The 18,805-nt window shown below is 36.0% G+C and overlaps 1 protein-coding gene across 2 annotated transcripts; it reads left to right on the forward strand.

The window, feature by feature from the left end:
* Positions 1 to 14,747: 14,747 nt before the first annotated feature.
* On the forward strand, positions 14,748 to 18,477 carry LOC108998641 (protein trichome birefringence-like 18). 2 transcript variants are annotated; one of them, XM_035695570.1, is made up of 5 exons: positions 14,748 to 15,007; positions 15,339 to 15,479; positions 15,571 to 16,417; positions 16,876 to 17,150; positions 17,335 to 18,477. In XM_035695570.1, the coding sequence occupies exons 3-5, from the start codon at positions 15,592 to 15,594 to the stop codon at positions 18,142 to 18,144; spliced, it is 1,911 nt and encodes a 636-aa protein (XP_035551463.1). In that variant the 5' UTR covers positions 14,748 to 15,007; positions 15,339 to 15,479; positions 15,571 to 15,591; the 3' UTR covers positions 18,145 to 18,477. The 2 variants fall into 2 exon arrangements, with proteins under 2 accessions (XP_035551463.1, XP_035551458.1); XM_035695565.1 differs by lacking the exon at positions 15,339 to 15,479 and having other exon boundaries at positions 14,749 to 15,007.
* Positions 18,478 to 18,805: the final 328 nt, after the last annotated feature.

Below are 18,805 nucleotides of genomic sequence, written 5' to 3' on the forward strand. Positions count from 1 at the left end.
CTCGTCTTATCATTATAACTTTTTTAAATTCGTACACAAAATATAATAAATAATTCAATTTTTTTAAATTTTAAAACAATAATAAAATTAAAAATAATATTTTAATTAGGAAGGATATTTGAATCCTCTTGCTTACTAGCCCACGGTTAGAAGGCAGGCTCAGCCTACCAATTTGACCTACAAGGCTTATGGCCTAAGGGCCCACGAGAGCATGATATCAATAAGAGAACAACACTACTTACAAGAAGATAACACCCCTAGATGAAGGCAGTTATCCTGATATAGATAATTCATGTAAACCAGAGCTGTTATCCCCTTCTCCTTTTTGGAAGGGATAGCTAGAGATAAACGCATGAGACTAATGGTTATCAACTCCTTTGACACATCCTTGCACCTCTATAAATGGTTTATGAAGGTAACAAATACTCCATTGAACTTATTAAGATATTTTACATTGTCTTGTTTGTTTTCATAACTCTTTACAATTCATCTTATCTAATCATTATAATTTTTTCAAATTCTCACACAAAATAAAATAAACAATTCTACTTTTTCAAATCTCAAAACAAAAATAATATTAAAAAATATATATTATAACAATATTTTATTCAACTTTTAACTTTAATTTTATCTCATATGCGAAAACAAACAAGACTTGAGACTAATTTTCTAACTTAAGCATTAGAGCTTATCCCGGGCATCCAGTGCCACCGAGTTATTTATTACAGGTCATTCGAGTGGTTGGTGGTAGGGGTGTCAATATGTGATACGACCCATTAACCCAACACGAATACGACACGATAAAAGCGGGTTAGAGTTTACCTTTAACGGGTTCGGGTCAAAACGGGTTGACCCGTTAAGACATGATAACTTAACGGGTTGATAACGGGTCAACCCGTTATGACCCGTTAAGAAAGTTAAAATTACAATTATACCCTTATACCTAAAAAATAAAATTGTTGGGATTTTAATTTTGATATTTTTATTGTTTAGATTGTAATTTTAGACTTGTAGTTAGTTTTATATTTTTTATAAATATTGTGATTTTAACATTTATATAAAATTATGCTAAACTTAACTAGATTAAAGAGGTTAATTTTAGGTTTATTTCAATCCATTTACATAAATAGGTCAAAACGGGTTGACACGACACGACCCGTTATGTTAATGGGTCGTGTTAGGGTTTGAGATTTTGACACGATAAGCTTAATGGATCGGGTTAGGGTTGACCTATATAATATAATATACATGTCTTGACACGACATGAACATGACCCATTAACACGATTTGACACCCCTACTTGGTGGTGTGAAACACGTCTTTTACTCGAACAATATTTTATTCAGTTCATTTAAAACTATTTAATCTCATTCTATCTCATCTCACTATTCAAACTAGCCAAAAACTCATTATAATCTTAAAAAAATTAAAACGTCAATATTTTTTTATATAGTTCATTTATAAAGTTTTCGTGTCAACAATATGTTATATGTATAAAAAATATACTTTTTAAATAAATTTTCTCTTTTTTTATTAAAAGAGGAATGATGCTCTCATACTTGATGTTCTTAATTAAACCGATTGCTTTGACACTTGTTTTGAGAGATAGTACGAGATGAATGGTAATTAAAGTAAAAAAGTTAAATAAAATATTATTATAATATATTTTTTAATATTATTTTTATTTTAAAATTTGAAAAAGTTGAATTGTTTATTTTATTTTATATAGAGATTTGAAAAAATTATAATAATGAGATGAAATGTTTTTAAAATTTTCAAAATTTTGGGTTTTAGTTTTGAAAGCAAACCAGATAAGCTGAATCTAATATCCAAATACTCAACTCTCAAATTACTAAACTCGTCTCAACTCAAAATTTCTTTATACGTGAAATCTATAACTTTTTTTAATTAAATATTTATTTACACACAAAATCTACAACCTTTTTTAACTTTCTATAAGTTTATTTTTAAAATTTAAATACATTTAAATTCATCTTAAATAGATCCTATAAAACTTATTCTATCATTTTAATTTATTATTATTTATAAAAAAAACTTAACTAAATTCAATTCTAACTCATAAAATAACTTCTCTTTTTTTAGTGGAATTATAACTTTAGGAGCAATAATGAGATTGGGTGGTTGGCGACAAGAGTTTCAGATCTCCTCCACACTCATGTAGAAACGACAAAGGTCATGGTCAAAGTTCAAACTTGAAACTGCTTACGGAATTACAATCCCCGTAGTTCTCCATTTACATTAGGATTTCCACTCCTCAGTAGAGTCGGCGAAAGAGCCTAGGGGCTGTGAGTAATACCGCCTGTTGTATCATCTTCCTTTAAATTAAAAAATAAAAATAAAATTCACCAAATAATTTTTATACCCTTATCACATCAATATCTTATCATATCAACATTATCAATAGAGGAATTTCATCTTTATATCTTTAGCATTTAATAAATTTAAAATTGTAAATTGTAAATTGTAAATTCTCAATTTGCTTACGGCTTAAAAGATGTAACATTTATATTATTAATGTGACAATATTTAAGATATAAGGTTTAAATTCAATTCAACAATGTAGAATGTGTGTCCTCTTCTTTAGCTTAGAAATATAATTTTTTTAATAATAAAATATTGTCCTAATCATAAAATTTTGAAACAATAATTTAAATATATGAGAAAAACCGATAGATAATATCGAAAATCTAAACGAACACCCTTGGTGCTACAGGAAAGTTTTTATAATAAATTGAAAAACCCATAGGTATTAACAAAACTTACGAGAGTGTAGTTATATTATGTTTCTAATCTACATGCTACAAGAAAAACATATTTTTGGGTCTAAAGTTTTTCCATCCAAGCTTAAATCAATGAAAAAATGTATCATTTGCGGCGATTTGTAAGTGGTCGCTATATTTCGTCGCAAACAGTTCCAAAACACGATTCAAATAGTGCTTAATTCTTTTGCGGCCAAATTTTAAATTTTTGCGACTATGTTTTTATCACCACAAAAATACATGATTGTAAGAAAGGGACACCCATAGTGGGCACCCCTTCACCTTCTCTTGGTGGTTATGAAGTGGTTCTTAAACCACTTCATGAGACTTGATGATTGGCCATTAAGGGCTAGCCGGGGGTTACACTCAGAAGGACTATTTACATAGCCCCTCTCCCCTTTGGAGAATACAAGTATCAAAAACAAGAAATCTCTCTCTCAAATGGTTCTCTCTAGTCCCGGCATCTAGGCTGTGGAATATGTGAGTGTTACTTTGGTATTGCTACGTAGCACATTCCACCATCGATAAGGGAGATTCCAAATGAATGACGACGACGACAAAGAATCTGTGGAACAACCGCACTAGATCCTAGATATTTACGATGAGGTAATATTGCTTCCGCTGTGTACTTTGATCTAGTATTTCTAACATTGGTATCAGAGCCCGATCAGTTGTTCCCGATTTGTATTTGATGTGCGGATTGTGAGTTAATTCACTGAATTTTTTTTTGTGCCCGATGGAAAAACTTTTATTTTCTTTCGGTAACCACCATTAACCTGCACTGGAGGGTATTGTGCACCCCGGTGCTATAAGCTCCGCAAAAGACACTAGAGCGCACTGTTTGGGTGCTGCCGCACGGGTATCGTATGAAGCACCTCAGTGCTGCTACCATCACAGGTGACGGGTGCACCTCTGTGTTGCATCTACAAGGCAACAGTCAGCACCTCATGAGGTGCCTGAGTGTCTTGATGCTGCGCGCGCCTGAGGGCCATGGCGTGCACCCAAGATACTGCGGCACCAGGTGCCGATGCCGCAGACCAAGCGGAGCGGCGCGATGGTGCATTGCGTACCAAGAGCAGATGCACGCCGTCCACTGAAGTGCATGCCTAGGTGCATTGCTACAAGAGTGGTTGCACCACAAGAAGCTGCCGCGACAAGGCTGGTCGATCCTGCTAAGCAAAACCGCCCACTAGGGCGCGGTGAGTTCTGCTCCATGCAAAGCTGCACACAGAGGAGCACGAAAACTCCATTTTTTTGGTGCTGTGCGGTGCTACACGACATGCTTCAGGGCACCAGATGGATGCTGCGCTGCATAAGGCGTTGCGCGCACCAGCTGGGTCGTCACCCCAGCGCTGCTTGCGGCGGCTGAAGACAGCATGCTGCGCAGTGGCACTGTGCAGAAGCAGCACCTCAGAAACGCTGCTATGGAGCGGTGCCTCTGCTGGGAGCTTCAAAGTCGCCATTAATGGGCGCACGCTGCGATTGGCAGCGGTTACATTTTTTTTTTCCCTTCGGTTAAATTGTTCTGTAACCATCGGCTGAAGGAGGAAGATGAACAGTGATGTTCATTAGTTTGTGATGAAGTTTGGGCTGTTTTTAAAGGGAGTTGGGCCTATTTTTTTTTAAATCAAGTTCTAGGTCCGGCCCATATTTTTTGTTTTAGCAAAACCCATCTGTTTTAAGGAAAACAGTTTTGGTTTAAATTATTTATGGGCTGTGGGCTGCAAAACTATTTGTTTTATTTCGGTTGAAAAAGAAAACCCCAACTAGTTTTTTTTTAAAAGAATGCAGTCTAAAAAAAAAAAAACCCCACTGGAAGATTTGGGCCGTGAGCCCAGCAGGCACAAGTCTGCTTTGCAATTGGGCGCCCAAGAAGGTGTGGCCCTTTGGCTGTCCAGTGACATAAAATTTTGTTTTACCAGTGGTGTTTTGAACCCAAGACCTCACACACAAAGACTATAAGCTCAACCATTTGGGCTAGAGCCTATTATTGGTAAGTTTGCTGATTTTAGTTATTTATTCAGCATGTTATTGTGGCATAAATGTTTTTTGAAATATTTTTGCATGTGATTATGGTTATTAAATACATGCTTGCCATAATATTTTTTTTGTCACATTTGTTTGGCATTTTATTTTACGTTATAAATTGTCTAGATTATTATTTTTTGGTGAATAATAATTATTTGGATCAAATGTGATGTGATCATTTTTGTACATGTATTGTGATTACATGTAAATGTATGAGCTTATTTTATCACTTGTATTGTTAGACTATTTTTTAGAACTGTCTTCAATTTTTTTAAAATGTGATAAACTAGAGGATTAAGTAGCTCAAGTTTAATTAGTCCATACTTATGATTGGTTTAAATTGATTTCTTCAATCTAAGAAGAAATTATTTTTACATGAGACTAACTCGGTAGATTACTTATCTTAGTGGGAGTATGGTTGAGATTGATTTGGAATTAATCTCCTATACAATATAAATTTGCGCGAAAATTAAGTTAGAAATTAATAATTAGACATTGAGGCGCAAGAGATGATTATGAAGCTTAGCGATTTTTCGATCTTGCGACGTGTATTAATTATTTTTCTTCTAACTTAGATTAAAGCGGCAAATTTCATAGATGTGTGTGTAATGATATGCGCATAGTTTAGTAACTTTGAGATAACCATGAAGAAAGCCAAGAGATTATTTATACGACTTAATCGTCGCATTAATCTCCTCCATGAGCAATAGTTGGAAACAAATAAAGATTATTTTGAGAGTCAGATAGTCTTAGACCATCATTATTGTAAAACCTCTAAAATGTCTAGAATAAAATTGGAAGTGCGCGTGAGTCGCATGCACTACGATTTTGATAGAAGTTGATGGGATCAACTATCATATAGAGCTAAATCACTATTTTACCTTTAAGAATCTTGTGGGTAATAGAAGAAATTACGCGTTATTTTTGTAACGCAAAGATTAATTGCTCCTATATTTTGAGGTTGAGCATTATAATCTTAAAACAATTTAGATTACTCACAGATAAGAACATACTCTCTAAACTTGCTAGTATGTCTGGCGAGTAAGGATATTAAAATCTGAGTGTGCAAGCGTGTTGAGGACATTCTTGATTGGCACATTCATTTTTTTTAAAGATTTTATCAGTGCACCTTTATGGTATTAGCATTGGTAATTTTGCTCAAGTTTTATTTCTCTTAGCGAGAACAGATAGGTTCTTGCAGATATATAAACTTTGGAGCATCCCTTGAGAGTAATACCAAGCACCTTGGAGGTTTTGCATGGCAACTGTGGCAAAAGTCTGAATAATTAGGTATGACTTATCTAAACCTAAACTAAAAATTTTGCTCGTGGTAACACTGATGCAAGATAGGTTTTAGGTTAAGATAATTTCTCGCAAAGTTTTTTTCTTTTTCTCTCCTATAGTAGATTGAAGAATATGAAAAATATTGAGCATGCAAGAAATAAAGATATATCGCTAGTTAGCAACTAAAACGTCACATACTGCATTTATTGCACAAAACGATGTTTTTATTAGTGCTTTTAATGCGATATTTGTGAAGCCTATATCTAATTTGTTTTAAGACTTATTGAAAGTAGTGGTGCTAGTGAGAATTCCTAGATGTTTGAAAGTTGGATGGTCACTCATTGACTTAGTGGTATTATTTCTCGGGTGGGGAAATGATATACTAAAATATGCCATAGAGGCATAGGATGATGGGTGGGAAGCTTGAGAAATTAAAAATTTTCTCGCTAATGAGATCCCTCTCCTTGGTTTAGTAGAGTCAAAGAGAAAAGGCAATATGAATATTTTTCTATGTGAGTTCCTAAACATGCACACTAAGGACTTTGATAATAAATATGTTGTTTCATCATATAAATGCGATCCAAATTTTTTTTATGAAAATATATTTTTCAGTTAAAATTTTTTCGAAATCGCAATCGTATGAGTTATATGATGAAAACAATTATCTCGCAGTTTATTGACTTGCTGAGAATGGTGTTATAAATTAATTATGGCGCAAAGCAGTTGTTACATCACACTTGGGTTGATGTAATATGGGTTGCAGCCTTAATTCTGATTTGTCGTCCTTAGATCGAGTTCATTCGCTTTTGAGAAAGGCTGAGTGATTATTTTGTGCAAACGTAAATTCTGTTAAAAGCCAAGAGGATCTAAGCTTGATCATTTTTTTTTGTTGAGTCAAGAAAATTACTCGTATTTTCTGGGGAATTGTGGATTTTTGTAACACTTATTTTTGGAAAGAACGTTTTCATCACATTTCATTCCACATTACCTTAACCTTCTTTTTTTCAAAATTCTTTTTATATAAGATCGCCGAAAATAGTGGGAGTAATTCAACAACTAGTGGGAGTATACATTTGAGTTTGAGTTAAGGTGTACCATTAGTGATAGTGACTCCCAAAAGTTATAGAATATAAGGATCCTCATAAATAGCGTGGTAGCTTTATATCAATATTTTCTCGTCGTTTAGAGACTAGAAGAGAATATTTGTAATATGGCTCCGCTAAAGGTATTGAATTCACATAGTAGGAATCCCAACATAGAATCTTAGATTCGCTTCACTTATATGATCCAACCTGGGGTTGTTGATCTAATTGACAGGAAAAGTGGAGTTGATAAAGGTATAGATCCATCTCTTGGCACTAATTGAGTTGCATTTAGATAGCTATTGATCGCATATTTATTGAAACTTTTCTTGAAGGTGTTAAATAGCTGATTCTCATAGGAGAATTAGATGGTTGGCTTTTGTGATGTTTAGGAATTAAGTACCGTGAGCGCATGATTGTTGCTAGTACTATTTTGGTACAGAAAGCGAATGAATGCTGCTGGTGCTGTTTAAATGCGGCCTCAACAAACCATCTATTCAAAGATATCCAATGTACCTAGTCGTTTTTTTGTTATTAAACGACCTATTGAATAAATGGGATTCTTTGAACGCTGTTGACAATATTAGAAAACTGTTATCATAAGAGATATTGCAAACTGATTATCTTAGATAATTAATTGTCGCCTAATAAGAGGTTTTCCATACTATGAGGTGATGGACATGGGTTTGTGAAAAGAAGCTCAGATTTCATGTCTTGTGAGCCTGTTTTTTAGGAAAACAGTTTCTAGGAGCTCTTGTTCAAAATCCATAGACAATTAATGAGATGGAAAATACTAAAGAATCTAGTTTTGCCTATACTGTTTGATGTTTCCATTATGGTTTGCTCATGGGACTTAGAGATTAAGTTTTTGTTAGAGGGTAAATATGGCTTACTTGGTTAAGTGAGTTTGTGATGCGATTGTCGTTAATAGTAACGACTAGACTATTATGATTGTCTTTAGGAGCAAAGGCCCTAATCGCTTTACCCTTAATGAAAAATAAATAATGGTTATCTCACATGTTTTTGTTGAGTGTAAGAGATTTAAATGAAACATTGAAGTCGCAAATTAAGTTTGCTGAATAACATTTGTGGTCACTTTGTAGATTCTTAAAAATCGCAGTTAGACTTGCTGACTAGAATCTACGGCTTATATTGTGAGTTTGACCTAAATGAGATTCGCGATGAGTCATCGCTGACTTCATGATTGTGCAAATGACTTTTACATGTAAAAGTTGAGTCTCTTGGTACGAGCATGTTTTGGAAAGTTACTATACATTAGAATGCGCATGTAGAGAAATGGTCATTAAACACCACTTGAGAGTTGTGGTTTAATAATTTGTTGTTGACCATGTAATTTCTCTGTACCTCACGATATTGCTCGTCATGCACATGATACTGATGTGTTCTATGAACATGTGGCGTGATTGGAAGCATTCTTTGGTATGCACACACATTTATCATAAATTTAGGAGTTATGGTGAAAAAGGTATATTGACAGGCTTAGATCGGTTCACTCACACGAGCGATCGCCTTAGGCGCTACAAAGAGGTAGCGAGCAAAGATGAGACAATGTGTTACTCGGTACTTGTCCGGAGAGGGATAAATTAGAAGACACAAAAGATATGTTGCCTTAGTGGGAGCTAAGATGAGGTCTAAGGACCGTGCATGGTTACCCACATACCATGTAGCCTGTGGTTTAGCTAGATGCGAGATCCTCTTTGGCGCTTTGGATAGCGAGCAAATGGAGGGACTCGGGTTAGACGCTGAGATAGTGACTAGACTAAGATCTGTACGGTGAATTGAGAATAGATATACGCTCTTTCTTTGGAAAGAGAACTCCACCGTAGCATGTATTTCATACTACATGTGCTTTTACGACCAACAGTAGAGGTGAGTGAATGATTCCCTGCTTCCTCACCGTGTGAGTCCTGTAGGTCATAATTGATGACCTTAATTTATTTATGCCCTTAGGAGACCTTTGACTATGTCACAAGGTTGATGTTTTAGTGTCTGCTACTTTGGCATGTTATCTATGACCATGAATAATGCGGTCTAAAGAGGCATTGCTGGGAAAGCGACTGGACTAAAACTAAATGACATGAGCGTGAAGGGAAGACTATTTGGTAACACATCGATAATGGTGTGTACTCATTGCCGGCAAGTTATGTTGCTTCTTGGGAGTTGCAATATAACTGTGAGTACATCATGTTTTATGGAGATTGAGCATTGCTCTGAGTCATTTGGACTCGAGAGGGATTAGAGATGCTTAGTTTGATGTGACCAAATGAGTCGGGGCATAACGAGACACTTTTTTAGGGATGTTGCTATGCTGGTCTTCTCTAGGAGAAATTTGGTATAGTGCTCCCATTTTTCTTTTACAGATGTGCTCGATGGTCGCACGGCCTATTTGCCAGTATGAACAAGATTGAGAACATATTGAGGAATGCAGACCTGGTGTCTTGCCCACTATGTGTGAGTGGGAGATGTAAGACAGGGACACCCATAGTGGGCACCCCTTCACCTTCTCTTGGTGGTTATGAAGTGGTTCTTAAACCACTTCATGAGACTTGATGATTGGCCATTAAGGGCTAGCCGGGGGTTACACTCAGAGGGGCTATTTACATAGCCCCTCTCCCCTTTGGAGAATACAAGTATCAAAAACAAGAAATCTCTCTCTCAAATGGTTCTCTCTAGTCCCGGCATCTAGGCTGTGGAATATGTGGGTGTTGCTTTGGTATTGCTACGTAGCACACTCCACCATCGATAAGGGAGATTCCAAATGAACGACGACGACGACGATAAAGAATCTGTGGAACAACCGCACTAGATCCTAGATATTTACGATGAGGTAATATCGCTTCCGCTGTGTACTTTGATCTAGTATTTCTAACAATGATGAATTACGCCACTTAAGCAACAAAAATACATGAGCCCCCCTCTATTGCGACCATGCCGATTATTTTTTCGGACGAATTTAGTTGCCGCTACAATGTCATTATCACAAGGCCTCCTAGATTTTTCTCCCAAAATTTTCTGAAACCTAACTCCCGAAAGCCTTCCCAGTTCCATCGAGTTTCCTTCCTTCTCTGTCCCAAATTGTTCACATTACGATCAGCTTACTCAAATTTTCTTGTTTCTTCTTTGTAATTGGCAAGATTACGTTTCCATATCTTCTCCATTAAACTTGTATGTTTTTCTCCACGCACCAAGGTCGTTCTTTGAAACTGGGCAACCAAGTTTCAGGTATATGAGTAGATCCCTCATAATTTGTTTATTTTGGGGACAAATAAATAATGAAAAAAGTAAAGTAATTGATCATGTGTTCACAAAATAAACTTCACGTGTGCATGGTAGTTGGGGGTGGATTTTTTTTTGGTGCACTTCATAAGAGTTTACATTTGTATCTCTACTGTTTTTTTGGATTTTCCTAAACCTGGACATTATTTGCAATTTAGTGTTTATTAACAATAAGAGGAAAGATAATACATGTATATAGGATATTAGTTAAACAACTTAACACATGTTAGATTACTAGTCTTTCAATCCAAGTTTAAGATTGCTCAGTCTATTTAATTCTATTTAATTATAAGAAGAAATGGATACAAAAAAATATACCAAAGCAATCGCCAAGTTGATGGGTGATCCAAAGAGATGGGATCCAAGGAACTTGGGCAAATTCTGACCATGCTTCAATCAAGAAATGACTCAAATGTAGTCTGTCACATATGTAGTGTGCATAGCACATACAAAAGTTGTCTGTATGATATATAGCATGAAGCTTGTACACAAGAACACTAAGAAGTTGCTTGATTTGGTGTATGTTTAGATACATTCCATGTGTATATATATATATGTTGGTACTTTAGTTGACTCATATGTATGTTAAAAAAAAAAATACTTCTTAACAACTTTATGTGCATATGTAGATGAGATAGGTTCTAAATGAAGCTTAAATATTTGTAATTAGTTGATATGGGATCTGTGTACAATTGTAGATTTTTTTTTCCTACTAGGCCTGTATGTATAATGATTGATACCTGGCAAATTGTGTTTACATTAGTAGTCAAAGTATTCCATTGCCACTCATTAAGGATAACTACAAATCAACCAAATTCCTAATCATGAGCTTACCTTGGGAATTTTATCAAAATTTTATCAAAATTGTTCGACATAAAATTTTGATGATCAAATTATTGATTTAAGATTCATGAATTTTTTATGATCAGGATGTTGGTTCGTAAAAATTAAACTGAAATATTAATGTTTATTTAAGCTAGTTTTTGAAATGTGAAATCTTTCTAAAATGCAAACAATCTCCAATATGTGTTCCCGAGTATAAATCCAATGCTCTTTAATATTTTTTGCGGCCAACAATTTGGCACGATGATATCCCAACGATTTTTTGTGACAAGTCTTGTGTATTTGAGTCATTTTGGTGATCCCCATAAATGTATTAAATGCATTAGTTGATCAATTGTCGTCCAAAGTATTTGTGATGCCATACTTACCAGTAGAAATAAAGTTATGTTTTTTGTTGTCAAATTAATTAGTAATTGAGACAAGACAAAGCGACGGGAAAAATAGTCCATTTGTGGTGAATGAATACTTTTGTGATGAAATATATGTGCAAGGAATGAGAAGTCATTTGTGGCGCTATTTAGTTTTTGTAGCACTAGAATCTAGTCACAAGTAGGTCCTAAAGATTGAAATGTATTCTGTGTCGCTCATGTCCTCCTTTAGGGCAACAAATTACGTTGCAAACGTCAACATTTTTGCGATGGTGTTTCATTTCAAAGTGAAAATGTTTTTGAGTCGTAGTATTACCGTCCCTTTTGCGTCGATGAGGAAGCAACGTTAGAAACAAATTGTGACACTGCAAATGGCCTTTGAGGTGAATTTAAGCATTGCAAAAAGCTATTTTTCTTGTAGTGCGTACATGAAGTAAGTACTACAACAATTTTTTAAAAATGACTTATATGGTTTTAGGATTGCAATTGAGTAATACTTGCATACTCTATGATAGGGGCGTATAGGAACTAACCGTCACCAATGGGAATTGGCTGCCGGAGTCAGGAACTGGCCGGAATCGATAGAGAACCAGTCGACCGGCAGTAGGAATTTGCTAAAACTGACGTCGGCTGATTCGGTCCCTATTTGAACCAATGTCAAACCGCCGAACCGACTGATAGCAGATATATGTATATTTTTTATATATGAAACAACGCATTTCACTTAATTGAGTGAAACAATGTCGTTTTGGATATGAAGTTTGTTAAAAAAAAAAAAAAATGTCATTTCAAAATAGGGTTTAATAACCCTCCCCCATCTCTTCTTCTTCTTCCCTCCCAAGTCCCAGCTCTCTCCCGATTCTCAATTTCTCTATCTCACTTTCCCTTGACAAAAATGAAGCTGCTGCCCCCAGACCCGTTGACGCCCACATCGCCGCTACCCTCCGTTCGTTAAACCCACACATCGCCAATGTTCTCTCATCTCTCCGTTCGTCTCCAACGTCTCCATGACTCAAGGTCTACTATTTTTGTTTGCTTGTTTTAATTTGTGATTTTGTTGTGAATTTTGAGTTGACTTGTTATGCATTTTTGAATTTTTGTAAATTTTGAGTTGATTTGTTTTGAATTTGTGATATGAATTTGGGGATGGGTTAATCATCAATGAACCGACCGTCAAATCGATTAGCACTGGCCGTAAGATTCTGGCCAGTTCTCTCCCTCCCTGTCGGCTGATTTTGATTGGCATCATAGATCTAAAAAACTATCGATTTTCAGCCCTACTTTGTGATTATATATAACATTACGTAGCTTTTTATTGCCAAGAAAATAACCCTAGTAGCATGCTGCTCCCTCTCCCTTCCCCGACTCCCTAGTTCCCCATCCCCACAAAACCAAGTACCAACACAAGGATCCCTCACCCCTCAAGCCTCTCTCTTCTCTTAGCACTTTTCTTCCCCCAATCTTCTTTCTCTCTCTTATGGATATATCCGCCATTGACAAAGTTCTCTTATCCTCTCATCTCAATATATTGATCCCCATAGTCAAATTTTTTCTTTTTTTATTTCCACCGAAGCATGCGGTTCACGCGCCTCCTTATGGGGCAATGACATGCATGAGTCACACACACCTCTAACACATTCTAGCAATTCTTCAACTTACAAAATAATAATAATATTAAAAATAATTTTTTAATAATTTTTTATTTAATTTTTATCTCTTATTTCAACACATATTATCTCAACTCATTAACCAAATCTAACCTATGTCCACTTCAAATACACAAGTTTAGATAGGAATTGTGAGGAGACATTGATCCAAACTCTGCAAACCAATGTTGCACTCCTATATTAAAATGGGACGTCAATAATTGATATAATTAGATATCTTTTTATGATTAAAAAAAGAGAAACAAAAAACCGACGAAGATGACGACGATTGGGATGGACCGACCAGCCACTCCAAGAGTGACGTTCAACCATTGGGGGATGGACCGATCAGCCACTCCAAAAGTAACGTTACAATCCCAAATTTAAAAGTGACGTCAATAATTGATATAATTAAAAGCTTTGTTGATTTTAAAAAATTAAATAAATAAAGCAACCATTTGGATGGACAGATCAGCCACTCCAAAAGTGGATCCGGCATCCCACAGGGCCACACCGACAGTCCTAGTAGACTAGTATGTACGTGTCATGCTAATTAAACAAGTCGTATGCAAGTATGATTATAAATTTAGAGCGTTGCTAAAAAAGGAAAAAAAATAAAGAAAAAATAAAGAAAGAAAAGGGGTCAGTCTTGTGATTGGGCGATTGACTTTATGGGCTAATAAAACCAATTCTAAAATCCCAAACATAACACTTAATTGACTTTTAAATTGCCTTATTAATGAACTAAATAAATAAATAAATAAAAACTAATGATGAGAATGGGAGTGCCCAAATCTCATCACTTCTTTTAAATATTTTATTTTCTTAAATCTCAGACTACCTGAAAAAAATCTAAAATACAGAATAATAAATAGATCTTAAAAAAAGGATTAATTAAACTCTTTTTTAAATACATCTATATATTGCGATCTAAGGGCAGGTTTGAGGTCAAAAATAAAACATAAAATTCTCATCTCATCTCATCTCATCATTACACCTTTTTTAAATTCTCATATAAAATATAATAAACAATTCAACTTTTTCAAATCTCAATACATATTTTTTAAATCTCAAAACAATAATAATACTAAAACTTAATATTTTAAACTTTAAAATAAAACACAAAATTCTCATCTCACCCCCCAAACCTACCCAAAGACACTTAAGAGACAGTAGGATGATTTCTGTGTGTTTCCAAGGATGAATTTCAAAGAAACTCCGACTCCGTTAAATAAGTGCAGATCTAACCGAACTCAAACTTGCGTGTATCGAAGAAACACAAGCAACTCAGTTTTGTTGTTTTTTTAGGTTGCAATTACCGGTCTTCCCGTGTTTAACAGAGTCGGTCCGAAGCGTATGGCGTATGTACTATGTAGCTTTTACGATTCCTCTTTCCCCAACAAAAAAAAAAAAAAAAACTAGAGCTTTCACAAGGTCTTACGTAACTACGTTCGTGAATAAAGTAAAACTGACGAGGGAAGATAAACCATGTGAATTAAGTCACTCTCTCTCTCCCCCTCTCTCATTTGCGAACATTTCTATAGGTCTGAATTTTCCGTAGTGCCAGTTGCTAACCATTATCTACAGCATTCTAATTCTCGGAGTTTTGAGCGGATTCGCCCCTGTATAGTGCTTCTCCTCGATCTTCCTTCCGTGAAGAGAATTTCTCTTTTATAAAGGTGAGTGTTTTGATCTTAGATTTATGCTAATAAACAGAAAGTCTCGATTTTTGTGGATGTTTCGGGCGATTATTACTCTGGTATTTCAGAGAAAATTAGTGATTGATTTTATTTTCTTAAATCTTTTCTCTACAAATTTGACGTTTGATGCCGGATATTGGCTTCTTTTTTCGTCCTTTGGCACGTATTGGCTTTTTTTTTTTTTTTTTTTATGATTTTTTTGTGCCACTTTATCAGCGAACATGGGATGAGTTCAACTTGGTAGCCAGAGTTTTGGTAATACGTTATTCCGGAACAGTTTATTTATAAAGGGTACTTGTGAGTTCTATAGGATACAAGGAGATTGTTTCTTGATTTGGTTACCGAAACTTTGCGAAAAAAAGGGGCGTATTGAGAAGCGTTTTTGGAGGATTCGAAGTTCAAAGCTCTCGGAAAGAACATTTATGGTTTAGTTTGATTACAAACCTTTCATGTACGTGCATTTAAGTACTTGTTAGGAGCCTTGTATTATCTGTGGTTGATTTACTGTTGGAAGCCCCTCAATGATTCATAACTTATTGTAGGACTAGCTGGTTTGGAATGATATGACTTGGGCCTCTCCAAAAGGCTCTCCCATAATGACTGCATATCCGAGGACAGTTTCTTTCATTGCAGTTTCAGTAGCAGGATTGGCATTCTTCTTAATGTTTGCTTCCTGGATACTAGTCTCATTCCCAATTGGTTCCACCGTTCGGGGGTATTTCTATGGTGTTGATACCTCAGAGAAGATGGATCTGTTGTTCTCTCCAGGCAATCAGACTAACATTAATCCACGTGTTGATAACAATGAGGATATAGCTGTTAAGGACACACCGGCCGAGTCAAACTTACAAGTGTCTATGAGCTCAACTGGTCCTCTGAGAGATGCAATGGATTTGTCCTCTGGGACTAATCCACAAGTGCTCGTGAGTACAAGTGATGCATCAGTTGATTCAAAAACCACAGAGACAAAACATGTTGAATCAACTGTTCCAGTATTGTCCAATTCACAACCGTCTGTGAGATCAAATGGTCCCTTGGTGGAAAACAATACAAAAGTGGTTCATAAGAATTTGCCCCCCGAGTCTAATTCACAGATGCCCATGAGTTCACCTGGTTCTACAGTTGATTTGGAGAACAAGGAGGTGACAGATTTAATGGCACCTCTTCCTGCATCTTCTGTTTCAAGAAAAGAGGAGGATGCCAAGCCTAGTTCCAAGACAACGAATGTTGAGCTAAAAGAGCCCATTTCTCCAAGTTTGCTGAATAAGTTTGATTCTATAGATATGGGATCAAATGATTCTACAACTTCTTCTGATTCCAAATCAGGGGCTGCGCCAAGTTTATCTAGTCTGCCCAGCAAGGCTACTGAGAATGCGTCAGTATATTCAGGTACCCTCAATGTTCATTTTATTTTTACTTAGTTACTTCATCACTTATCAAATTATCATCACGTCGGTTTATCATGTTTACCTGGAAATGTAATTAGCTATCGTTACTTTGTTTATCTGACAGCTATTCATTGACTGACTGAACATCAAATTTGACTTTGTGCCGCTAGTTTTCTGAACTTTCCTGATATAGTTACAAACTCTTCTGTCATAAAAAAGATCAAGAATCAATAGACGACAAATTAGTGATTCTCCCTAGTTAGATAACCATCACCATGCTGTTCATAACTATTGCTATGCCCATTATGGCATGTCCCTCATATTTAAACCAATACTAAAGGCCCATCATGAGCTAAATTGCTCCATTGTTGAGACCAGTATTACTTTTTCTTTTTCTTTTTTCCCTTTTGTTTCTTCTTCAAATGCCTTTAGTTTGTGCTTTCATTTTCCATTCTGCAGGCTGTGATCTGTACCAGGGAAGTTGGTTTTATGATACATCAGGGCCATTATACACAAACAATACATGCCCTGTATTGACGCAGATGCAGAATTGCCAGGGGAATGGGAGGCCTGACAAGGACTATGAGAATTGGCGATGGAAGCCTTTTCAGTGTGACCTCCCCCGATTTGATGCAAAGGAATTTTTAGAGTTAATGAGAGGGAAGACCCTAGCTTTCATTGGTGACTCAGTTGCTCGAAACCAGATGGAATCAATGCTGTGTATTCTCTGGCAGGTAATTACCTATCTTTTTAAGTTAGTAATTTTAGAAGATATATTTTTGGCCATTCGCAAATCACAATTTTATTTTCTGAAATATTTTCGATTTGCATTATATCTGATGGTTCCGTTTTCAAGTCTTGGATTATTCTTTTTCCCCCCATGTGATCCTGAAAGAAAGTATTGCGGAATATTTTCAGGTAGAAGCTCCTAAAAACCGAGGGAACCGCAAAATGCAACGGTATTTTTTCAAGTCAACATCTGTAACGATTGTTCGGATATGGTCCTCATGGCTTGTGAAGCAAACGTCTGCACCATTTGACTTTGCTCCAGAGGGAGTGACCAAGCTCTTTCTTGATGCCCCTGATGATAATCTCATGGAATTTATCCCAAAGTTTGATGTGGTCGTTATATCTTCTGGCCATTGGTTTGCCAAGCAGTCAGTTTATGTCTTGAATAACGAGATTGTTGGAGGACAGTTGTGGTGGCCTGACAAGTCTCGGCATATGAAGGTTAATAGTGTAGAAGCATTTGGGATATCTGTTGAGACAATTCTTACTTCTCTTGTTACACATCCAAATTATACAGGGATTACAATTGTTCGTTCCTTTTCTCCTGATCATTACGAGGGTGGGGCCTGGAATACAGGTGGATCATGCACTGGAAAGACAAGGCCACTTGCAATTGGTGAGTTGGTAGAGAATGGATTCACAGAAACAATGCATAAAAAACAGGTCGCTGGTTTCAATGGTGCAATTAAGAAGGCAACAAACAAATCAAAGTTGAGGTTGATGGATATCACCGAAGCCTTTGGGTACCGCCATGATGGACATCCAGGACCATATCGAAGCCCTGATCCAAACAAGATCACAAAACGTGGCCCGGATGGGAAGCCACCTCCACAGGATTGCTTGCACTGGTGCATGCCAGGCCCAGTTGATACCTGGAATGAACTTGTGTTTGAAATCACAAGGAGAGAATATGAGAGCAGTAAGAGCTTTCCATCATGAGATTTTTTTTTTTTTTAATTTATTTATGGCCAAGCAGAGCTGGCATTGTTGTGTTTCTGTAATTATAACGGCATCCAGTAGGTTTAATTTATACTCAGGAGGTGGAAAATTTTTTCTATTTGTTCTTTCAGTTTTGAAAATTCATTATAGAGAAGTGATTATTGTTACAGATGGGGAGGACCAGCGACTGGTTTATTTAATAGTTCTTCCTCCTGTACTCTAAAAGAAACAGAGTGCTGCTCTACTTCTGGCAATACTCGTAGAGAAACAGAGTACGGTTTACTTCTTGTAATATTTTTCCATATATAAATTCAGAGCTGTTCCTATGTTTCAGTTATATGCTTTTATTGAATGTTTAATATGATAAATATCAAAATCATATATATTTTCAATTTGAAAGTGATAAATACAAGTGTGACAAAAAGTTCAAATCAAAGGTGCATTGAAAGTGGAAATGAGTTCCGGACGTGTGGTGTTGTTCTGTGAAAGGTGTTTCAGGTACCATGGCAAGTTTATTGCTGCCTGCTTCCTGCCATTGGAAAAGCAAAGCAATTTTCTAGTACCATCAATTTTTCAAGCCGGTCTTACACAGGAACCAGTGGTAGAGGTGTCTTCAATGGGTGCAAATGGCTGTAATTCTTTATATTTGAAGAATATCTGT

Source organism: Juglans regia, chromosome 1, assembly GCF_001411555.2.
Source record: "Juglans regia cultivar Chandler chromosome 1, Walnut 2.0, whole genome shotgun sequence".
Taxonomy (NCBI): domain Eukaryota; kingdom Viridiplantae; phylum Streptophyta; class Magnoliopsida; order Fagales; family Juglandaceae; genus Juglans; species Juglans regia.